The sequence below is a fragment of the Crocuta crocuta genome, unplaced genomic scaffold (assembly GCF_008692635.1).
Source record: "Crocuta crocuta isolate KB4526 unplaced genomic scaffold, BGI_CrCroc_1.0 scaffold61, whole genome shotgun sequence".
NCBI classification, from domain to species: domain Eukaryota; kingdom Metazoa; phylum Chordata; class Mammalia; order Carnivora; family Hyaenidae; genus Crocuta; species Crocuta crocuta.
Genome location: NW_027528369.1, coordinates 5,759,723 through 5,784,251, shown reverse-complemented (window position 1 = coordinate 5,784,251; position 24,529 = coordinate 5,759,723). Strand labels below are relative to the sequence as shown.

The window sequence follows — 24,529 nt, the reverse complement described above, 5'->3', positions numbered from 1 at the left end:
CAGCAGTTATAAAATTTGGAGCAGGAGAGTGACATGATGAAGACCATGTTTTAGGAAAATGAATCAGAATCCAGTGTGCAACAGAATCCATAGGAAAGATGTGGAGGTCCTAGCATCCTTAGCTGATGTACATATGCTCTTATTTCTGCCAGGAATTGTTTTCCTCTTAAGCTATCAAGATATGTACTCATTCTTCAAGATCTAGTTCAAAGTCAACATTGCTTCCTAGAGGCAGACAGGAGACTGGGCCTGGGTCACTTCTTCACCTCTGCTCCCAAAGAACTTTCAAAATTCTGAACAGAAGTCAAATTCAGAGATAAAAAATTGAATAGTGGTTACAGGGGAGGAGGGAATGGAGAGTTATTGTTTAATGGGAACAGAATTTCAGTTCTGCAAGATGAGAGGTTATAAGGTGGCAGAGAGACAGTAAAGGATTCCCCTAACCGAGAAGGCACTCTGAGACTGGAAAACAAAGCAGGCCACTCCATACGGTTTACAGAGTTTTATTCAAGGTAACTTACTGACAAGGGGAATTGGGCAGATGACCCACAGAAGCTGCACAATTATTCTCTGCAAAATCCAGACCTTAGTCTACCAATTTTATAAAGGGCAGGAACATGCAGAAGAGCAATGTGTTGAGATAAAAGGGTTCAAATGTACCTCAAACGACTTTCACACACCTGACAGCTAGACCTTAATTAGATCTTGTGGCACCACCTGTATCAAGAAGGGAAAAGAGGGGTGCCTGGGTGGCTCAGTTGGTTACGTGTCTGACTCTTGATTTTGGCTCCAGTCATGATCTCACCGGCGGTGGGATTGAGCTCTGTACTCATAGCAGAGCCTGTTTGGGATTCTCTCTGCTCCTCGCCAAACACACACACACTCTCTCAAAATAAGTATTTTTAAAAAGTGGAAGTGAGGAGGCTATGTTATTTCTAACAGATTCATGGGAGGCCAAAACAACCATCCCAGCCTTGGTGGGCATTTTAAAAGTATGTATATTCATTTCCAAGGGGCCTGGAATATGTAACCCTAAGATCAGTCACTACGGAAACATGAACCAGATGAGAGTCAGTATTGTCAACGCTCCCACAAATGTGTTCCATGGGTGCGCGGGAGTTATGGTAGCACAAAACTAAGATCCATAGGAAGGCTTTTCCCCAGGCTGACTCCTCCTCTTTCAGATCTCAACTTTAATATCACACCTTTAGGCGTCCTTCCTTTACCAGGCCAGAAAGGCTTAGGCGCCTTTGTTATTCTCTCTCATGAACCCCATTATTTTTCTCAGCAGGGTTCTTATTACAATTGTTCTCTGTCATTATGTGATATATGAATTTGCTCCGGCTATCAGACGAAATAATACACACTGGGTGGCTTAAACAAAACTTTATTTTCTCACAGTTTTGGAGGCTAGAAATTCAAGATCAAGGTGTCAGCAGAAGTCATTTTTTCTGAGGCCACTCTCCTCGTGTGCCAATGGCCACCTTCTGTGTCCTCACATGGTGTTCCCTCTGGGTGCATGCAACCCTGGGGTCTCTCGGGGTGTCCAAATTGTTTCTTCTTATAGGGACACCAGTCAGGTTGGATTAGGACCTACCCTAAGGGCCTCATTTTAACTTTGTGGCCTCTTTAAAGGCCCTATATCCGAACACAGCCCCATTCCAAGACAAAACTCTTGATTAGTTTTGGAAAAACACAATTCAACCCATAACATGATTACCTCCACTGTTCCACTTGGTAAATTACGGTAACTCTTGTCTTGTGCTGATTTCAGGACCTTTACGGTTGTTCCCTCTTCTTCTCAGAACACTCTATCCCCAACTCCTCACGGAATAGGTTTTTCTCAACTTTTAATCTTCACACGAGAGCCATCCTGGCCCACGTGACCTACAGAAACCCTCAGTCTCACGATCCCATCATCATTTTCTTCCTTCCACGGCACTCGCCCTCAGGGCAGCTCCAGGAAAGGGAGGTCGTGTGTCTCTCTGCACGACTGTGGCGCAGGGTCTCGCACTTAGTCATGGATGAGTTTCCATAACCACTTACCATGTTAGGGTGACTCTACTGACCCCGCTGCGAAAACGTGCGGGGGGCTGGGGGGCAAGACCATGTGTTTACCACAGTTTCCCGAACCCCGGCTCTAACGCTTCCTGGCTGTGTGAACTCCGGGCCTCAGGTTCCCTACTGACACGACAGGACGACACCTTCTTCGTGAGGATAAGGTGCCCGGCGCCGAGGCCCTGGCGTCGCGCAGGGTGCCCGCCGGGATGGTACTGTCAGGCCGGGTGTGTCCCACGGCGCCGCACCTGCCACCGGTGTGAAGCTCGTCTCGGGCGGGACGGGCAGCGCCGAGGCCACCGTGTCTCCACTCCGCCCTGTCCTCGCGCCTTGGCTTCCACGCACGGCCCGTTCGGGGGCATTTCCGACGCCGGATGTGGGAGGTATGGGAGGCGTGGGGTCTGCACACGCCTCGCTCTAACCCCCCCTCCGACTCCGCAGCCGCCCCCTGCCTCAGTTTACCCAACTGGGCACGGGGTTTACCTAGCACGCGGTGACCGTGAACGTGGGAGAGACTGGTATACACGACAGACTCGGTCCAGCCGGGACGGTGAANGCGCCGAGGCCACCGTGTCTCCACTCCGCCCTGTCCTCGCGCCTTGGCTTCCACGCACGGCCCGTTCGGGGCATTTCCGACGCCGGATGTGGGAGGTATGGGAGGCGTGGGGTCTGCACACGCCTGGCTCTACCCCCCCCTCCCACTCCGCAGCCGCCCCATGCCTCAGTTTACCCAACTGAGCACGCGGTGACCGTGAACGTGGGAGGAACTGGTATACACGACAGACTCGGTCCAGCCGGGACGGTGAGGCAAGTGTCTCAAAGGTCTCGCCAGCACGACTGAGACGGCGACGCGCGGCAGAACGAGGTCCATGAGGCGCGGCGACACTCGGCCACCGGCCGCCTCAGGCCGCTCCCAGGGGCGCGGCTGAAGCCGCAGCGGCCGGCGCTCGGGCCTCCCGCAGGCCCTTAGACGTCTCCTTCCCCGAGTCAAGTCCCTCTCACCCCTGCACCGCCAGCCGTGTCCTTACCGCGACATCTTCTGTGAGGCGAGCGCTCCCTGAGGCGACGCGCGGAGACTCCGGGACGCGCCGGAGTGTGAAACACGGGGGCGGAGCCACGGGGCGGGAAGAACGCGAGCTGCGTGCGTAGGACGCCGCCGCGACGCACGCAGCAGTGCGCGTGCGCGGCGGGGGCTGGTGGCCGATCGCGGCCCAGAGCTGGAGTCAATATGGCGGCGGAGCGCAAGACGAAGTTGTCCAAGAACCTGCTGCGCATGAAGGTGTGGGGACGCCGGGGAGGCGGGCCGGGCGACAGGGGCACCTGGGCTTGCCGACCTGTCCGGGGCCGAGGCGGCGGGCGCACGGGGCCACCGGGGAGGCCATGGAGGGCCTTCAGTCCAGGCGTTCATTCATTCACCTTGCGCTTGCTCTGCTTCAGGCACTGGGAACTGGATTATGAATCCGGCGGCTTCCCTTGTAAAGCGCGCGGTTGGATGGGACAGACACGTAAGCAGGCAGGGTGGCGCGGCTGTAAGTGAGGTGATGCGCGGAGCGCCGGGAGCCCCGGCGAGAACGGGCCCTTAGGGTAGAGACTGAAGGGTCGGTGACAGGGTGGGGGTATGGCAGCAAAAACCGAGGAGGAAGCGAGTTCAGAAGTCAGACGCAAAAACCACAACATCCGTTGAGGTTTCCAGGAACTACAGATATTTCAGTCTGTTTGGAAGGCAAAGAGCAAAAATGTGAGGCTGGAAAAGTAGCCAATGGCCACAACATGTGAAGAATTTTAGGCCACATTAAGGATTTTTTTTTCCTTTATCTTGTGAACATGAGAAAGCCCTTGAGCAGGGGGAGCAGCATCTTAGCTGTGCTGCTTACCTTTCAAAGTTACTTAACTGCCCTGTGGAGAAATACATTGGTGAAAGAAAGATCTGACAAGGGACAAAGTTGCAGTCGGAAAGATCAAGAAGTTCTGATGATCTGGTTGCAGTGGCAGTGGGAATGGAGAGAATTATAACGTTTGAGGTGAATGTCAGCTTTAAGCAAAATTGACTTTAGATTCGAAATTGAATCAATTTAACAATCAAATGATTTCAAAGTGGAAGAAAAAAAAGACAAGGGTAGATAAAATGAATACAGGAATCAAAACAGGGGAAACCATCAGACCTTCAAACTTAAATAATAGCCAAGATTTATCCATTCTACTCTGTGTTCAGACAACTGCTCTAAGTGCTTTGCATATATCAACCCATGAAATCCACATAATAACTCTGTGAGGTAAGTATAGTTATTACTCCTCTGTTATAGCTGAAGCACTGAAAGGGAAAAGTAAGTAACTTGCCTAAGATTACACAGCTAACAAGTAGTGTAGACAGGACCAAACCCAGGCAGGCTGGCTCCAAATCCCCTTCTCTATTCAGTGACTGCTTGTCACTGAAGCCTACTGCACAGTGTTAGATTTCATGCATAAAGAGTAATTTCCAGAAAAAGGTAGCAAGGTGTAAATAATGTTTGAAAAGATTGGAGACTTAAATGTCGAATATGCCAGATTCAAATGGAGTTGAGCTAGGGTGTGACTAGGGATGAATAGGGTGAGTGAGGGTGGAGGCTAAAGCAGATAATTTATAATCTCTAAGGTTCTGGTTTCATACATATTAGCAAAATTTGAATTTTTACCCAACAGCGCCTTCTTTTGACTTCTGGTTTATAATCAGAGCACTGGAGTGGATTAGCAAAGCAGGTACATCAAATGATGCTGAGTAGTTAAGACTCGGACCAAAGATCTGACTCAAGAGTTAGGAAGGAAGAAGTTACCTTAAGAAAGTATCAACCCCGCACTTGTGGGGATGAGCACTGGGTGTTATATGGAAACCAACTTGATAACCAATATCAAGATACCCAACCAACAATAAACTATTTGTAAAGAAATTAAAAAAAAAAAAAAAAAAAAAGGATCAACTCCGATCCCGATCCCAGTGGTTGGGAAAGACTCCACAGGACATTGGAAGCAAAGGCGAGGGGAGAAAAGGTTATGCAGATTTTCTAGTTCGTTTAGCACCTTCAGTCATTGATGAAAAAGAGTTTTTGGCAGGCAGCAGGAGATATTCTGTACGCAGATGGAGTGGAGTGTCCTATGAGTGAATGGAGCAGCCGCCTTAGGTTGCTGTATCCAATGTAGCTGTTCAGCTAGAGCTAAGTATAGAGCAAAAATGAAAGAGTTGAGGATTCAATAGTAATACGGTAGTTTTCAGGTGTACTTGAAATCCTCTAACTTGGTCAGCTGTTGGGAGCTGGAGGGTGATCCTGATGGGAAGTAGAAAGGGCAGGATATAGGTGGCGATTCTGACAGTGTCATATTAGCCCTGTTGGACTCTTAAGACAGGAGTTGGTGAACTACTTTGTAAAGGAACGGATGAAAAATACTTCAGACTTACGGGCCAGTCACTGTTGTAACTACCCACCGCTGCCATTGTAGCTCGGAACCAAATGAGCATATCTTTGTTCCAGTAAAACTTTATTTACACCAATAGATGACCAGCCTAAGGACTGTAGTTTGTGGTACCAGCTCTAGGCCCTCAGTTGTGAGTAAAGCCAAATCACTAAGCTTTACAGAGTGTTCTTAGATGCTGTGGAGTCAGGAGAATTGGATTGCTACCTAAATCCCAAGTTGCTTGATTTCATATTCACAGGGCATTCTAGCCTTTCCCTGTGCACAGAACATACATATATAGATAGATAGATAGATGCTTTGTATGCCATAAACAATACGTAAGTGACTAAAAATAGGAGATAAAAAGGCAGTTGGGCAGGATTGGTGAGTTCTGTTACCAAGAATATAAGATGAAAATGAGGCATCTGGGTTTAAAGAGAACCATCCAAGAAAGAGAGTGTGAAGAAATAAAGCAAGTCTAGACTTATATTCAGAGAACCTTTATTGAACTCTTCTTGTATACCAAGTGCAGCCTGAGTACTAGTAACATAAGGTGAATAAGAGACATGGTCTGCTATTCAGAATCTCAGTCTTTTGGGAGACACAGAAGAAGCATAATGAACAGTAAGCCAGTGCTTATAAGACTCTTAGACATAAGGAAAGGTGCTTTTTTATGGGAACAGGCTGATGAAGAGCTTGGCCAGACAGCAGTCAGGGGAGACCCAAAGGACATGTGTTCTGGGACTTTATAAGTGGATGTTTTGCCAGGTACAAAATGGAAACATGATGTTGAATAGCAGAGACAGAGGACTGGGAAGTATAGGATATGCATTCCAGAAATTGCCAGTTCTTTCCTGTGTTGAGGATATAGATACAGGTAAAAGGAGGAAGACTACAAAACACTTTAGAGTGCAAACATTTCTTTTACATGTATTTAAAATAATGAAAGGGATGCCTTGCTGGCTCATTCGGTTGAGCGTCCGACTCTGGCTCAGGTCATGATCTCACAGTTCCCACGTTCAGCTCTGTGCTGAGAATTCAGAACCTGGAGCCTGCTTCAGATTCTGTGTCTCCCTTTCTCTCTGCTCCTCCCCTGCTTACACTCTGCGTTTCTCCCTCAAAAAAATAAATAAATAAAAATAAAATAAAACAATTTTTTAAATAAATAAAATAATGATGGATTCACAGGAAGTTGCAAAAAATGTACAAGGAGAGCCTATATACTCATCATTCTCTGTCTGATATCACTAGAGTATGGTACAAAGCCAGGAAATTGACAGTGGTACAATCTACAGAGCCTATTTGATTTTACCGTTTTACTTGTATGTGTGATATTTCTATACAGTTTATCACAAGCAGATTTATGTTAATTACTACCACATTCAAGACACAAAACTGTTCCATTACCGTGAGGTTCTCTCAAGCTCTCCCTTTGCAACCACACCCAGTCTCTTCTCTCCCTAAGCTCTGGCAATCAGGAGTCTCTTCTCCATTTCTATAATTTTGTTATTTCAAAGATATTATATAAATGGAATCATACAAGATGTAACCTTTTGAGATTCGCTTTTTTTTTTCACTTAGCAGTATTCACTTGAGATCCATCTAAATTGTTGAGTATATCAGTGGTTCCTTTTTTTATTAGTAGTATTCCATGCAATGGAAGTACCATCAGACTTGACTATTCACCTGTTGAAGTGTATTTTGGTTGTTTTCAGTTCTTGGCTATTAACAAATAGAGCTGCTTAAATATTTCTGTATAACGGTTTGAGTGAACATAAATTTCCATTTCTCTGAGATAAATGTGCAAGAGAGCAAGTCCTGGGTCAATATGGTAAATGCATGTTTAGTAGGTAAGAAGCTGTCAGGCTGCTTTCCGCAGAGATTGTACCATTTCATCTTCCCGCCAGCAGTAGTATGAGTGATCCAGTCTCACTATGTCCTCATCAGAATTGGATGTTATCACTGTATTTTATTTGTAAATGTTTTTCAGGTTTCATCATTTGATTATTCGTTGGTAAAGCCCTTATGCCTAAAAATGTTTGTGTTTTGGGGATGGTTGGAATGAAGGGAAAAGTAATGTAGAGCTTGGATAAGGGAAAGTAATAGGGATAAATGGAAATCAGTGAAACTCTAGACCTAACTGCTAGAGGTGGAGGCTCCTGGATGTTTTCTGAATTTATTTTTTTCCCTTATGAATACTTAATCATTTTACTGTGATCGACTTCTTGGTGTTCTCACTGGTTCCCCTGAGGAAATGTAGTTATTGTTTATGGTGAGAAGAGACTAGCAGCTGGACTACGAGTTTCTCTCCTGGCTCATTTTTAATTGAGCTTCTGCACATTTTAGAATAAAGAACAGCTGTAGAGGTGATCAGCCTTTCAGAGAATAGATATACATGAAGAGCAGGCTTATAGATATAGCTTTGCTTCAGTCTGTTTTTAGAGTCCCTACTACGCATCATTTATTACGCTAAAAGTGAGGAAGAAGACAATCTAGACAAAGTCCCTGCCCTCAGGGTCTCCAGAAGAGGCAGATGCTCAAGGATTTAAAATGTGGTGATACTATTTGAGGGTGTCATATGAAGCATCTGGGAGAGAAATGCCAATTTTGCTTTCAGGTATCATAGATGATTTCACGGGGATGGAATAGCTTTTCCTATACCAGAAGGGCTAGGAGTTGGCCAGGTGGAAGAGCATGAGAAAGGGCATTCCAGACCAAGATCAACAGATTCGAAGACCAGTGGGCTCCATGGGTCAGAGATTCAGAAAGTACTGAGTCTCTCACCCTCTTTTGGCCCTTCTCACTTTCTGTCTCCACTTGCCTGTCATGATCTGTGTCTTTTGTCTTAGCCTTTCCCCACTGACCACTATGTAAAACTGAAATATTTGCATGCTACTGATAGAATACAGTTTTTTGTTGCTTGTTTTATTAAATTAGACAAACTAAAGTATGGTAAAGATCTTTCTGAAGTCTTCTGCAGGAAGTCCACATACTTTTTTGTGTAGTCTGGTGGGCTCCCTGCTAGTCTGGTGTGACATCATCTAGGGCAGAGCTAAGCTACTTTGGTCACACCACCTCCACCCTCACCTCTGAGATGGGATTCCTGGAGAAACAAGGGAGAGCACGTGAAAGAATAAAGTTATATGTGTTTTCCTCTACTCTAAGTCAGGAAAACCACTTGCTGACCCTGATTTTGTTTTGTTTTTACAGTTCATGCAAAGGGGACTGGACTCGGAGACCAAGAAACAACTAGAAGAGGAAGAAAAGAAAATCATTAGCGAAGAGCACTGGTATTTGGATTTGCCAGAGCTTAAAGAAAAAGAGTAGGTTTATTAGAAATTGTATCAATGATGCTTTGAGCATTCAGAGGGAAATCCCTGCAAATATGACTCTATTCTAGTGACACAAAGCCTATAAAATAATATCTGTTCGGTTTCTTGAGTTAGCTTTACAAATAGCATTCTAAAATTATTAAATCTATATAAGTTCTATTTGGATATATCCATTTTTACTGGCTCAAATTTACAATATTGTTCTTTTTCTATATTAATAAAGAAATCTAGCTCGCTTGTCTCTTATAATAACCAGGGAGCCTTCATGAGACTCTCTGGTGTGCTCCCTGTCGTATTAAGTTTGAAAATTAAGTTTAAAAGTGTGTACTTAGGCCTCTCTAGTTTTGTTTGAGTTCTTTATTAGGCTGAGCTTCTTAAAAGCAAATCAAGAGTTTTAGGTTTGTTTCTTTTTTCTTTTTTTTTTTTGATTTTTACTGCTTTTAATACCAGTCATCTTAGCTAACAATTATTGAGTCCCTAGCATGTGCCAGAAACTGAACTAAGCACTTTATGTCTCTTAATTATTTAATCCTCAGAGCACACTTAGGAGCTGGCTACTCACATTCTGTCCATTTTATAGCTGAGGAATCTGAAGCTTAAGAGAGGGTAGCTTGCCCGGAGTCCACCAGCTGGTCATGGCTAACACGGGATAGCATGCTAGGTTATTATCCACCTCTACGCGTGGTTGGTGCTTGATAAATCATTTTGAATGAAGGAGTGATAGATTCATATCATCCATTGATTTTTATCTAAATTCTCCTTCAAGCTATCATTTCTCCTCAATGCTTTTTTTTTTTTTTAACCTTAGTAAGCTCTACGGTATGGTAGTTTTATTTAAACTCTGTCCAGTTAATGAAGATGCTGCTTATACGAGCACATTTATGATTTTCTTTTCTATACCTAATAATTTTTTTTTGTTTTTAACATTCCCTTGTTATATTCCCTTTTTCATTTGGCTGACCTTCTCTGGATCTTTTCTGGAAGGCTAGGTATCCTTTAAAGATGAAAAGCATGTATGAGGCACCTGGGTGGCTTAGTCGGTTAAGCATCCGACCTTGGCTCAGGTCATGATCTCACAGTTTGTGAGTTCGAGCCCCACATTGGGCTCTATGCTGACAGCTCAGATCCTGGAGCCTCCTTCAGATTCTGTGTCTCCCCCTCTCTCTGCACCTCCCATGTTCATGCTCTGTGTCTCCATAATAAATAAAAACATTTTTAAAAATTAAGAAAAAAAAGATAGAAAGCACGTCCCCCCAGGAGATATGGAAGGAAGGTACTTTGTTTTGCTGCTTGCTTCTCTGTTTGCTTTTCTCCACTGCTCCTCAGGCTCCTCAAAGGAAACAAGATGGCAGTGAAGGAGGGGAAGATAATGCCAAAGTATTCTAGATATTTTGTTAACTTATTTTTATTGAAGGGCAGGATGCTTTCTATCCTGTTTTCAGTATTTTTTTTCCTCAACACAGCATATTCCTAGAAAAATGACCTTTAGTTTCCTTTGCTAGGATGTAAATGTCTCCATCTCTGGGCTATTACAACAGAATACCATAGACTGAGTAGCTTATAAGTAACAGAAATGTATTTCTCACAGTTCTGGAGGCAGGAAGTCCTTAATCAAGACGTGGTCATATTTTGGTGATGGCCATCTTCTTGGTTCACAGCCAGTACTCTCTCACCATGTCCTCACCTGGTGAAAGGGGCTAGGGAGTTCTGTGGAGTCTCCTTTATAAGGTGCTAATATTAATCATGAGGGCCCCACCCTCATGACTCTGGCCACTTCCGAAAGGCCTCCCCTCCTGATACCATCATCTCAGGGGGTTAAGATTTCAACATATGTATTTTCAGGAGATACAAATAGTCAGACCCTAGCGGTAAATAAAAAATTTCTGCCACCATTCAGTGCCTGTTTGTGTATAGATACATGTATTGGGTCAAGTTGTTGGCAGGAAAAGATGACACTGTCAAATTGGATAATTTGAGGAGAGTATAACAGAGACTGCCAAGGTATGGGCAAGGCACAAGGAAGCCACCAGGGACAGTGTATACGTCATAGCTTGTATGGTGGGAATAAGTTCCACTCCAGGCCCAGAGGGTCAAGGGGAGGGAATGGTTACTGAATCTGAAGATGGGAGATGCATCTCACAGGAGCTGCTACCTTCATAAGACAGCACAGCCAGCCTGAGGTGTTCCCACAGGAAGAAGCCTGGTTCCAGACTGCAAAGGACTGCTTCCATTTATAACATTCAAATCAGCCTCCCAGGATATGGAGTAGGAGGAGATAAGGAGAAATAGATCTGGAGAGGAAAATGGGTGAATGTCCTCAGGATGTGTATTTTTTAATACCCCAAATAGGAAGCCGATGGAATGGATTGGTTAATTAAGCGCCTGGGCCCTGGAAAGGGGCAGACCTGTGTTTGGTGCCCAGCTCTGCCACTTACTTGTGACCTCACGCAAGTTACTTGTCTTATGTCATTTGTATATGGGTCTGATAATAGTATCTGTTACAGACCTTATGAGAAGTAAATGAGATAATATATGTGACACACTTAGCATGGCAGGTCAGGCATAGAAAGCACGGTAAACTCGAGTGGCACATGTATTTCCTGATACTTGATTATTATGGAATTCATCCATTCCTTCTTGCTCTTTTGTGTTGGTGAATCATTCCTGGGTGGTATCATCTGAATTATTCCAGAGGGTCACTGGTATCTGGGGAATTGGAGACTTTGCTGTGTGTATGCTCTGGAAGTCTAGAGGTTGCCATTTGTTCTGTCAGCCATGTTGCTACAATTCAGGGATGTCATTTAGCACTATTCAGTCCACACTTGCCCTTAGGAGATACCCCTGGCCAGTGCCTAAGCTGTGCAGGGGAGTGAGGGTCTGGTTGCTTTGCTTCAGCTTAGAACAACCACAGAGCCTTCTGAAGTCCAGAGCTGTTTGTAGGTGCTGAGGCCTTAGTGTAACCACATTGCTGGTCACCTCCTGCCTAGTCTTGCCATCCTCATTTCCATAGAGGGGCATCTCCCAAGCAGCACTGGCCAGTAATACTTCTGCACACAACTCTGCCTCAGAGTCTGTTTCCAGGCAACCTAATACAAGATGCTTGATATAAATTCCTAGAAGTACAATTTACCGGATCAAAGATTTTGCTGTGTATTTGCCATATTGATTTTCTCCAAAGGATGTGCCCTGCTGTAGAGAATAGCCAGTTCAATTGCTCTTTTACCATAGGATGCTGCTTTAAAAGTATATATTTGGCTACCATGCTTCTTGTGCTGCGTGTTGTGGCCTAATGAATGTTAGGAACTGTGAGATCTGAGATCATACTGTACTTGTGAAATAACAGGTTAGCTTGCCTCAGTTTCATGGATGCTTGTGGAAGGCACAAGACTCTTGGGTCAGACACGCAGACTTGATTACTCACAGCACAGCAGACAGTGTGAGTATCTCTTGTGTGTCATTTCCGGCTTGCTCCCCAAATCCTGTGAGGGATGATGTGGTGGGGCCCAGCCCTCTGTGGTACCCACAGTAGTTTTGCATCACAGCTGAGAAGTCCTAAACTTAGGACACTTGTTATCTTTGATACTGGAATGCAAGCCAACTTGCCCTTGGCCCCAAGAAAGACATTATCATACTGGACATTAAGCAAGTCTGCACTTTGCTCTAAAGGAAGACAATAGCTCTGCCTTTCAAAGCAGTTCACTATCCACACATCCCTGATAAGATGTTCCAGAGCAAAAGGGCAGTTAGTGCCCCATTCACAGGAGAGACCCCTAGAGAATTGTTTTCCTACAGAGAGTTTTTCCCCTGCTTTGCCAGGCATATTATTTGTGGATTTAGGGCAAGTCTAGGGTTTTTTGAGTACTTTGTCATCTGTAAAAATAGATGAAATAGGTAATATCCTGGATGCATTTTGACTCTAAAATTATGGATCCTCTTTAATAAAAATAAGGATATAAAAATACAGAATGTTTATAGTTAAGTTTTAGAATATTTAATTTTTTGCTAATTCTGTATTTAATTAATTTTCCTAATTATTGAAACTATGCTTGTAGATAATACCTGTTTTCTTTTTTGTATTAAAACTATTGTGCCAATGGAAACCCCTGAGAAAGCCCTCTGAGGGAGCAGTGGTTCTGCAGTGAATCCGTTCCTGGCCCTGGGTCTGTCTTTTGTCTTAAGTGAAAGTAGTTAGGATGTTTTCCTGAGAGGGTGATTGATTTGGGAGATGGATGAGGTTTTATCTGCTGCACTGTACAAGGACCAAGATTAGGCAATTCAGAAGGAATCCCACATTTGGGAAAAGGCTAAACAAAAAGTTCAGGAGAATGTATGCCTGAATTTAGGCTCCCTCAAGAAAGGGGGTCCTGAAGGAGGTACGGTGCTGGCTAGGCTAGAGGGCCAGGGAGAGAGGAACCCAAAGAACAGAGGTTCTCAGTGTTTTGAGCTCAAGGACCATTTACATTTTATAAAATTATTTAGAACCCCTGAAGAGATTCTGTTTGTGTGATTTATTTAATGTCGATATTTACTATGTAAGAAATTAAAACAAGGGGCGCCTGGGTGGCTTAGTCGGTTAAGCTTCCGACTTTCGCTTGGGTCATGATCTCGCGGTTCGTGGGTTCGAGCCCCGCGTCGGGCTCTGTGCTGACTGCCAGCTCAGAGCCTGGAGCCTGTTTCAGTCTGTGACTCCCTCTCTCTCTGACCCTCCCCTGCTCACGCTGTCTCTCTCTCTCTCTCTCTCTCTCCTAGAAATAAATAAAACATTTAAAAAAAAAAAAAGAAATTAAAACAAAATTTTTTAAATGCTCACTTTACAGATAGACTCATTACATGTTAACACAAATAACACATTTTTCATGAAACATAACTGTTTTCCAAGACAAAAAAAATATTAGAAGAATGGCATTGTTTTACATTTTTGCAGATCTTTCAGTGTCTAGCATCACAGAAGATGTGTTGATTCTCTGGGTGGATTCTCTTAACCCTCACATTCAGCCTATTGTAGTCTGTTGGTTTGGTGGAGGCATGTAAAGAAAATCCGCCCTCACACAGATGATATGATTGAAAAGGGAGGAATATTATAATAGTTTTTTCAGATAATTCTTTGACACTACTCCACAACCCAATACATAGTTTCTTTACAGCTAACTGCAGTATGGAATCTCAGAGCATTAATAAATTTTTCATAATGATTAGTCTACCTTACATTTTGAATAGATCTTTTACCCATGCGTGATTTCATAACATCATGCATTTCTCGTTTGGAAAATACTGATTCGGTGAGTTGTATAGATTTTCTAAATGTTAACTCATTTCATTATATGATATCAAGAAACTTTAATATTACCATGGGTTTCATCAGTAAAATCTTTTAAGTATTGAGAAGCTATCAAGCTTGAATACAAGCTTTAGAATTCAAAATTCTAATTTTTGCTTGGAGGCTTGAATCTTGTTACTGGCAACAAGTATTGTCCATTGTTCCTTTGAAGTAACAAGTTCATTTTACTGATTTTCAGAAAATTGTCTGCCAAGTACCCAGATCTGAGTAGCCATAGTTATAGTGTTTGATGAAAACAGTGGCTAGTTCAACTCAGAACTCCATCAAGTGCCTTTTCTCAAGATAGTCCTCAGACTCATTATGCAGAAGTACTTCATATATATACATATGACCCTGTTTAAGGTCAACACAGTGAAGAAGACAACATCTTAACTGTCACTGTGAAAGTAATATTGACCTACCAATGTTCCCTTCTGTCACTCCTTCCCAGACATGGAGGCCTTCTCACTGTCTCTCAGACCGGTCACTTACACTCCCTTCTCAGGACTTTTAACTAGCTGCTCTTCCTCATCTGTCTTCATGTTTTCTTCCTCATTGCCTTCTGAACTTGTCATACAATCCGGTTTTCATTGTGTAGCCAAACTACAAAACTACAACTGAACAGGAGAGTTCGCTCCTTGCTGAGTTACGGATAAGGACTACACCAGGTGGAGTTGTCCACAAAGCAGACTTTATTTGCAGCAAATAAGGAGATGACGGGGAATGACTTCTCTAAAGCCATGAGTCTCCCAGGTGGGGGCAATGGGTTTCTTTTGCTTAGGGTTGGGATGAATATTCAGAAAGGGGAGCTTTGTCATTGCATGTAAAGGCAGACATGAAGCAGTACAGGCGTGCTTAGAAAACATGCCTGTATGTGCCTCCTATGTTACGTGAATGAAGCTGTGCTCCTCCGAGGGTGAAGACTAACCGTTATAGGGAAGGGCAAGGGACTAATGGGCATGCTCCTCCAGCTAGTATAAACTGGATAGGTGGTCTTGGGCTCCAGATAACAGGACCTTGCTTACTTTTGAAACCGCACAGGGAGTTTTACAAGTGGTTAATTGTCTCTTCTTAGGCTCGTTCCTGGAGTGTTTAGGTTTTGCTTTCTCTTTGTTACTTTAAAATCTTTAACTACTGAGGTTTTTGCATTTCTTTGTAATTCTGACACCTCCTAGGAAGTTCTGCTAGAAGTGTGCTTGAGCAAGTAAGGCATTGGTAACCAAAAATAGCTGGGGTCCCAGAATGACATCTCTGGTGTCTGGAAAGCTGTAGTCTTGTCTTTCTTTTTCTGGGGACCCCTAATTCTTTCTGCTTAAAATTTCTCTTCGGTAAAGGTGGAATTGCTGGGTTGTAAGGTTGGCATGTATTTAACTTTATGGGAAACTTTCAGACCGTTTTCCACAGTGATTGCACTATATTACACTTTAACTGAAGAAGTGTAAGAGTTCTGATTTTTCCGCATCCTTCCAACATTTGATGTTTTCTTTTTCATTTTTCCTAGTCTCTCATTCTAGTGGTGTCTCATTATGCTTCTTAATTTGCATTTTCCTGGTGACTGATAAAGAACTCTTACATGTTTATTGGCCATTTCCACATCTCCTTTTGTGAAGTCCCTATTCAGTTCTTTTGCCCATTTTAAAAAATGAAATGGTTATTTTTTTCTAGTATCTTATATTACATATTTATCCATTTCTCTATACATCTGTCAATCCATTTTATTTTTAGTGTATTTCAGAGTAAGTTACAGACATTTTCTCTCTGAACACTTCAGCATGCATATCATTATATAGGGTTTTGCTCTGTTTTGTTTTTTAGATAAAACTTACATACTTCTATATAGCTAGGAGTTCTTTATATTCTAAATATAGATCCTTTAACAGAAATATATATTGTATTTTCTCCCAGTTTGTGGCTTGCCTGTGTAATTTTTTAATGTCTTTTATTTTGTTTCATTCATTTTGTTGCCTTTTATAGTTACTTCTTTCTGGGTCCTGTCTAGTGAATCTTTGCCTGTACCAAGTTTGCAAATATAGTCTGTGTTTGCTTGTAGAATTTTTGTAATTTTAGCTTTTACGTTTTTATCTATGATCTGTCTTTGATTTTTTTGGTGTGTGGTGTGAGGTAGGAATCAAGGTTTGGTTTTGGTTTTGGTTTTTTCTATAGAAAATTAGTGGTCCCAGTACCATTTATTGGAAATATTTTTCTTTACTCATTATTTTGATGCTGTGGTCAAAAATCAGTGTGCTGTGTTAGTATGGGTCTATTTCTGGACTCCGTCTGTTGCACTGATCAGTTTTTCTATCCTATTAGCTTGATTACTAAGGATTGCAATCTTGAATCTTGCTATCTTGAAGTCTTGAAATCAGATAGTGCAAGTTTTCTACTTTTATTATTTTCAAGATTGTTTTGGCTAGCCTACATCCTTTGTATCCTCATATAAATATTAGAATCAGCTTATTAAATTCTTTCCACGATCCCCTTCCTCCTCCAAAAAATAGGATTTTGATTGGCGTTGCATTGATTCTGTAAATCAATTTGAGGAAAATGGGTATTTTAACAAAATTGTGTTCTTTAGTTCATAAACACGATATACCCATTAATTTAGCTATTATTCAATACCCATCAGTAATTGCTAGTACTTTGGAGTGTAGAGGTTTTGTGTATATATCATTAAATATATCCCTATGTATTTCATATTTTTAATTCCTTTATAAATGGCTTTTTCCCCCAAAATCGTTTGGTGTATTTATGCATGTAAAAATGTTGTATATAGACCTTGTATTCTGTATCTGTGCTAAATTGATTAACTCTAGTGGTTTTGTGTAGATTTCTTGAGATCATCTACATACGCAGTTGTCATCTACAGAGAAGAAAAATTATAACATTTATTTCCTTTTCCTTTGTCATTGGCTAGCATCTCAAGTACAATGATAAGAATGGACATCCTTGCATTGTTTCAGATCTTAGGGAGAAAGTATTAACTGTTTTACTGTTAAGTCTGAAGTGCTGTGTGTTTTCATAAATGTCCTTTATCAGTGTGAGAGATTTTCCTTTCTCTTCCTAGTTTCCTGAAGACTTTTGTAAATGATGTTGAATTTTGTCAAATCATTTTTAATGAGTTGATCATATAGTTTTTCTTCTTTCCTCTATTAATGTGGGAATTATGTTGATTTTTCAATTTCATAACAACCTTACATTACTGAAACAAATCACCCCTTGGTATTCATATGTTTTGTATGTATAGTTGTTTCAATTTGCTAATATTTTAGTAAGGACTTCTGCATTCATATTCATAAAGGATATGCCACTGTAGGTTTCTTATAATGCCTTTAGTTTGGGCGGTAACATGAGTTATGAAGTGTCCCCTCCTTCTCTTCTCATTTCGAGTAAAATTGGTATTGTTTCTTCCTTAAATTTTTGATAAAAATCACCAGTGAAGCCATCTGGATCTGGAGTTTTCTCTCATAATAATGAATTTAGTTTCTTTCATAGATATAGGACAATTCTGATTTTTCACATCAAATACTGTATTTTCTGTTCTAAAATTTCTGTTTGGTGAGTTTTCATAATTTCCATATCTCAATTCAGGTTCCTTATTTGTGTCTTCATTAGATTTCTGTGTTCCTTTAAATCGTTGAACATACTTACTAAAACTGTTTTAAAGTCCTTTTTCTACTAATTCCATCATCTCTTTTTTTCTTTTGGTTTCTTTTTCTCCTGTTTATGGGTCATACTTTCTTCTTTACATGTTTGGCAACTTTTTACTGTGGCCTCACGTTATATATTACATTGTTAAGTACCTAGATATTGTTGTCTTCCTTAATAAAGTGTTGAATTTTGTCCCATTAGGCAGTTGATTTATGTTCCAAACAGCTTGGTCCCTGTTTTTGCTAGAGTAGGTCTTATGGCCTGACTCTCTTGCTGGATGAGTCCTACTCCTGAAGTGTGACCTTTCTGTTCAATGTCACAGGATATCCAGCTTGGTCCCCCCACTCTGGATAGACACAACTCAAACATTTCCCTTATTTGTGCAAGATCTTTTTTTTGTTCAACTACAATAAATTTTCTTTCTCAGGGATGATAGGCTGAAACATGGTCCCCCAAATATAATCCCATTCCTCGTCCCTGGAACCTATGTTAGCTTATTTGGTGAAATGGACTTGGCTGGTGTGATTCAGTTAAAGATCTTTAGATGGGTAGATTAGTCTGGATTGTCGGGGTGGGCCCTAAATGCTACCACAGGTATCTTTACGAAAGGGAGATCGAAGAGAAGGCAGTGAGACCATGAAGGCAGAGGTTAGAGTAATCCAGTCACAAGCCACAGACTGCTAGTGTCGAAAAAAGCTGGAGAAACAAGGAATGAATTCTCTACAGCCTCTTGGCTCTGCCAACACCTTGATTTTGGTCCAGTGAGGCTGATTGCAGACTTCCAGAATTAAGAGTGTAAATTTCTTGTTGCTTTAACCCATCCATTTTGTGGTAATTTCTTACAGCAGTCCTAGGAAACTAATGCACCTTGTAATTGTTCTGGAAATTGTTTTTTTCCCCTGATACTGTTGGACTTGACCTGCATGCATACAGCCTAGTATTTGGCCAAACATTCAAGGGAACCAAATATGCAGATCCCAGAATTCCTTTCTGTATCTCCCCTTGTCTGGTCTCTTGACCCATATACTTCCTCTACCTCTATACCCCCAAACTTCAGTTTCTCTTTTCCTTTCAGTAAGACTTGGCTTAGTTTGGGCTCCCGCTCCCCCTCCTCAGTATAGGTGTTGCCTTCAGTCAGAAGGTGAGCATTCATTGCCTTTAGTCAGAAAGCTTATTTGGTTTTTTACTCAAGCCTCGCAGTGCTGTACTTTGACTTGTTCACTGTTTCCTACTTAATCCTCTTTGATCATTTGCTAAAGTTGGAGGACTAGTGTGATACCAGCTGCTCCCTTAGGGCCAGGAGTGAAAAAACCTTCATTTTTTTCCACTGTATAATATAAATCTTTATCATCTGGCACCAGTCTAGAATATGACCTCTGTGAGAGCAGAGACTTACTCATGGCTGTTCCCCCAGCTTCTAGAATACTGCCTGGCACACAGTTTGGTTTAATAGGTATTAGCTAAGTGAGTAAGTAAGTGAATCTTGACAAGAAGGAGGGCCTACTTTCTGCCAAAGAAGCCAAAATGGCCATGTATTTACTTTCCAAATGTTCTTTCTGGTTGATCCCTTTATGGTTTCAGGCTGTAGTCAGACATGCTCACCTGGGACCCAGGTAATAAACTGGTGACTCCGAGGAGACTCCCTTTTGGAGTCCGAAACACATCTGCATCCTCCTTCCAGGGCAACACTAGTTACCTCCCAGTGTCTCCTGCTGCCCAGAGGTTAGCCCCCTGAGGTGCAGCAGCATTTTTCCCAGGATAGACTTTACAATGCTTTCAGTTTGGGGTTGATGACCTAGCTAGCCTTCTTTCTGCCTAGTTTGCATTCCTGCTCTTCCAGCTTTCCCAGCGATTCTGTGAGGTATCTGGTATCCTTGCAATAAATTCCTTCTTTGCTCCAGTCAGTCATTGTAGTTTATAGCTAAGAGCTCCAGCTAATGCGCTCTTAAAGCTCCTCGGGACTCCTGGTTTCAGGTATTTAATCAGAACTTAGTAAGAAGTTGGTGGAGTTGGGGATGTAAATGTTGAGGAAACTGCTTCAGATTTGGAAATTTCAGGTTTACCATAAATAGTCTAGGTCTCTCTGTTGCGTAGGCCTTTATGCAAATTAAATGTGTTTAGAGAAGGCTGTGCCTGCAGCCCCGGCTCTTGTCTTCTATGCCTTTTCTGGCCACTGTCATCAGTTTTTATTTCTACCCCTGCGTTAGAAGTCTTACCTTACTTTCACTTGACTCTCCGAAGAACCGGAAGATGAATTTTTCATTTGAAATCCTGACTTCTTTGTTTGCTGAGCTTTGTTATGAGGAGACATGCCATTAATACAGGCGTATTTTCTTGCTTAGGTGTTTCATAATAGAAGAGCAGAGTTTCTTGTTATGTGAAGACCTTCTCTATGGAAGAATGTCATTCAGAGGATTTAATCCTGAGGTTGAGGTATTAAATATAATTGCTTCAAATTTTAAAATTTTCCAATTGAATTCTTTCTGCTAATAATTGGGTTTAGGTTTTTCCCCACCAGGTACCATTTCTTCTCATTACATAGAAAATAACAAGTCTTGAAATACCGCTGTAGCTATTTAAAGAAATTGCAGCGTTGCAGCCTCACGTTATGGTGAAGTTGAGTAGATAATTTAATACAGCAGCACACACTCCCTGACAGTGCTGCCGTGAGTGTTAGAATCTCAGCTCCCGTCTTTTACAAGAACGTCCGGCTTTTATTCATAGGATGCTATTTGAAAAATTGTTTTCTGGCATCTAGAAATGTATCTGTTCTTATGGAAAAACGTTACTTAAGAATCAAGTAATTTGACTTTTTAGTGAACAGGTTTTAATCCGAGCTTGTAAATAGATTTTTAAATGATTCCTTTAAAAAGTTAAATATTCACCGTATGAGCTGTTGATTTGAATTTTCATGCCTCGGTTTTGTAGAGAAGCACATTCATTTAACAAATATTTATTAGTATTCTGACACGTGTACTAGAAGCCATCCTATCAGGTAATTGGCCAACCAAATGGAGGCTTATGATAATCAGACTTTAGTTCGATGACTATCACATGAAGCCAGGGCTTCTCAGCCCTGCCACCACTGACATCTGGAGCCAGATGATTCTCTGTGGCTATCTGTGTATTTTAAGATGTTTAGCAGCATCTCTGGCCTCTCCCCACTAGATACCACTAGCGTGCACATGCACACACACAGCCCAGCTGTGACAACCAAAAATGTATCCAGGAATAGCCAAAGGTCCCTTGGTGAACAAAACTACCCCTGGTTGAAAACCACTCTCTACGAGTGCCTGAAGAGAACCAGAGTTAACCAGGCTAATCACCAGCGTTTATTTAAAGATTGTTGGTTTTCTTTCTTTTTTTCCCCCTTTTTGAGGATGTATGATAATTAGAGTGTTATATTTACTTTACACAAAATCAACACTAAAAGTGTTTGTTTTTAATATGTGTTTTCCTTGCCTTGGCCTGCTTAAAGATTTAGATTAGGAAGAGAAAAGAGGGCAGTGGGGTATAGGGGGAAAGCAAAGATTATGAATGTTCGATGCCCAGGGACTGGGGCTGGGGTAGGCAAGCACTTCAGAGTAGTTCTCGTACAGGGAGAAGAGAAGTTGGCCTGGCCCTTGGGTCCTGATGTGGGAGCCTATTGGCTTTCCAATAGAAATGGCTTTCATGACTGGTACTCAGTAATACTGAATACATTCTCTCTGGGAAAAGGTTTTGAATTTTTGGCTTACAGATCTGAGCTATCATGAAACATGAAAAAATTTAGGTATATACACCTGTTATGAAAAGATACCAACTTGAGAGCACTTACTTCATTGTAAGCTGGATGTACTTAGAACACATTTTTAATGTTGTACGTGTCCTTAGTGACACCTAGCATGGAGTTCATTTATTCAGTAAATATTTATTCTGTACCTGCGGTTCATCACCTCCCTTGAGACACTGGGAATGCAGCAGAGAACCAAAATCTCTGCCCTCACAGAGCTTCTGTTCCCAGAATTATTTTTTTTCAGTCCTATAAATGTCAGAAAAGCTACCTGAAACTGGTTTCTCTTCTGCTGTCCCTTCTTTGTCCTGCCTTTGTTATAAAGAAGGTATTGTACGTTAAAAACAAATCTGTCAGCGGGTAACTATCAGGAAAAAGTTAATGTGAGAAAAAAATGGAGGCAAGATCTGTGGCATGTGGACATCATGTAGAATGCATTATCCACCCTCATGTTCCAGAGTGAAGCCAGCCCTCCCTGTGATATCAGAGCCAGCCTCCCAGTTCTTCCATCCAGTAATGTGCTGCACCCCTACCACCACCACCACCACCAAAAACTGCATGTAGGGGCACCTGGGTGGCTCATCTGGTTAAGCGTCTGACTCTCAGTTTCAGCTCAGGTCATGATCTCACAGTTCATAAGTTCGAGCCCCACATCAGGCGCTGTGCTGGCAGCATGGGGCCTGCTTGGGATTCTCTCTCTCCTTCTCTCTCTGGCCCCCCCTGCTTATGCTTTCTCTCTGTCTCTCTCACTCTCACTCTCAAAATAAATAAGCTTAAAAAATTTTTTTTAATTGCATTTAGTATTACTCTTGAGTATAGTATTCTTCCATTTGGCTCAAGATGGGAAGTTTGGAGGAAATCTGAAAGTTTGCTTTTTTCTTTCCCCTACTCACTAGAGATCGTTGGCAATGTGCCTGCTTTAGATATAAGTAACTAATAAGATTTACGATCGAGGGACACCTAGGTGGCTCAGTCACTTAAGCATCTGACTCTTGATTTCAGCTCAGGTCATGATCCCAGGTTTATGGGATCGAGCCCCACATCAGGCCCCATCCACACTGAGCGTGGAGCCTACTTAAGATTCTCTCTCTCTCTCCCTCTGCCCTACTCCGTCTCTCATGTGCTTGCTTGCTCTCTCTCTCTGAAAAAAAAAAAAAAAAGATTTATGATCTAAAATACAATTGAAATTCATTAGCAGGAAGTCTAATCTAGTGGGGCATTTTCTTTTTTTCATTCAGAGCTGACTTCTGTTAGCACATTGTAAAGTATTACAGAGAATCCCCTATAAATTTTGGTGACTCCCATAGATTCTGTGACTTCTATTTCTCTACCTTCAATACCTTTGATACCAGTCTCTTTAATAAGCCTGTTTCAGCCCTGATAGTGCTGTTGCCTTTTTCAGAAGTTAATGCTTCAGATGAATGCTAAGAACAAAACAGAAGAAGTTGAAGGTGAAACAGTGGAGCTCGACGTATCAGATGAAGAAATGGCTAGAAGGTAACAGTCACCTTAAAACCACATTATAATCTGGGCCCGGTCTTCTGGCCTTCATTGGCTGTTATGTGGGTTCTCCTCTTCCCCCCAGTCTTCCAGGAGTGCCCCAGCAGGAAGATGACTTTCTCCTTTCTCTAAGTTGGGCTGACGGGGGGGTTCGTGCCTGTCATAGGCTAGCAGTTGAGGGCTTATGTCCTGTACTGCTTCTAATACATATTTTTAAATCTGCATCTCAATTTATTTAGGATAATGCAAAAACAAAGCACAGTGAAGAGTTTGATCATCCATAGAAAAGCTTATAAATTTTAAATCCATTTCTTTTTATCACAACTCTGATTTTTTTATAATCATTGAGGTTTTTTTTATAATTCATTAAATATTTAGTTTGATATTCTTGACAAGGCTTGAGTCCTACCTTATTTGTTTGTGTATTTAATTAAACTTGTGCTGCATACCATCTTAACAGATATGAGACCTTGGTGGGGACAATTGGAAAAAAGTTTGCCAAAAAAAGAGACCGTGCCAACTATGAAGAAGATGAAAATGGACACATAAAACCAACAGTTAAAGTAAAGAAGATGTTCTTAAAGCCCCAGGATTGAAGTGGATGCTTTGAGACAGAGCTCAGGGGTGCCTCGTGAGAGTTAGCGTGTTGTGGAACTCATTCTGAAGGCTTCTCTGTAGTTACTCATACTGTAATGTTTACTTGTAAAGAAATGGATGGTTTTGGAAACATGCCATTTTTGAAACAGATATGTGGTAGATGTTATATATCCTTTCCTTAATGGTGTTCAGGAATCAATTTTTAGCCCTCAAGCTTCAAATGTATATGGTATATGGCTACTTGCTAAAGATTTTTTGACCTCAAAATTTTTTTTTAATGGAACTCTCTAGTCACTGACCTTGAATTGACACGTATAAATTAAACCAATGTTTAAGTTGCCCTTATGTTTATATTTTACTTTAAATTATTCATTATGCCAAGCCAATGTATACATTCATTTTGGAATCAAACATAATGAGGATTTATTATATATAAATTCACCAAGAACAAACATGCCTCTCCAGCCTGAAGTATTTGCATGCTACCAAGTCATTGTCGGTTTGTGGAATTACTGGTTTTGTTTAAAACTTTTACTTAATAAAAAAAATTATAATAAGTTTTCATATACTTTTTCTGTTCTCTTATGCTTTCAAATAATTATTTAGTATAATTCAGCATTGGAACTTTTATCCAAATACTAACTAAAAAAACCAGCCCTCAACTTAGAATATGGTAATATGTTAGGTTGAATTGTAAGAAATTGGCTCTTATGGGTCAAAACCAATCATTAACTTTTTGTTTTAATCATTATGAAGTTATTAACCTGTAAATGTACCCTGTTTAGCTCTGTTTGGACAAAGAAATTATTAGCACAGAGAGGACTCCACTTTCTAAACCAGCAGCTCACTTGTGTATCCTAGAGTTTCTTTCTGACATAG

The 24,529-nt window shown here is 41.6% G+C and overlaps 1 protein-coding gene across 1 annotated transcript; it reads left to right on the top strand.

Annotated features, from left to right (window-relative positions):
* The first annotated feature begins 3,226 nt into the window (after nucleotides 1-3,226).
* On the top strand, nucleotides 3,227-24,216 carry MPHOSPH6 (M-phase phosphoprotein 6). The gene is made up of 5 exons (XM_077754064.1): nucleotides 3,227-3,337; nucleotides 8,695-8,807; nucleotides 20,124-20,214; nucleotides 22,956-23,050; nucleotides 23,514-24,216. Exons 1-5 carry the CDS (start codon nucleotides 3,287-3,289, stop codon nucleotides 23,647-23,649), a joined length of 486 nt encoding a protein of 161 aa, XP_077610190.1. The 5' UTR covers nucleotides 3,227-3,286; the 3' UTR covers nucleotides 23,650-24,216.
* The last annotated feature ends 313 nt before the right edge of the window (nucleotides 24,217-24,529 follow it).

What these genes read in the sequence shown, in the direction of transcription:
- MPHOSPH6 (XM_077754064.1), top strand. Translation starts at nt 3,287, where the DNA reads ATGGCGGCGGAGCGCAAGACGAAGTTGTCCAAGAACCTGCTGCGCATG. An exon ending in AGAACCTGCTGCGCATGAAG is followed by an intron (nt 3,338 to 8,694) that starts GTGTGGGGACGC and finishes TTGTTTTTACAG; the next exon opens with TTCATGCAAAGGGGACTGGA. An exon ending in GATGAAGAAATGGCTAGAAG is followed by an intron (nt 23,051 to 23,513) that starts GTAACAGTCACC and finishes CCATCTTAACAG; the next exon opens with ATATGAGACCTTGGTGGGGA.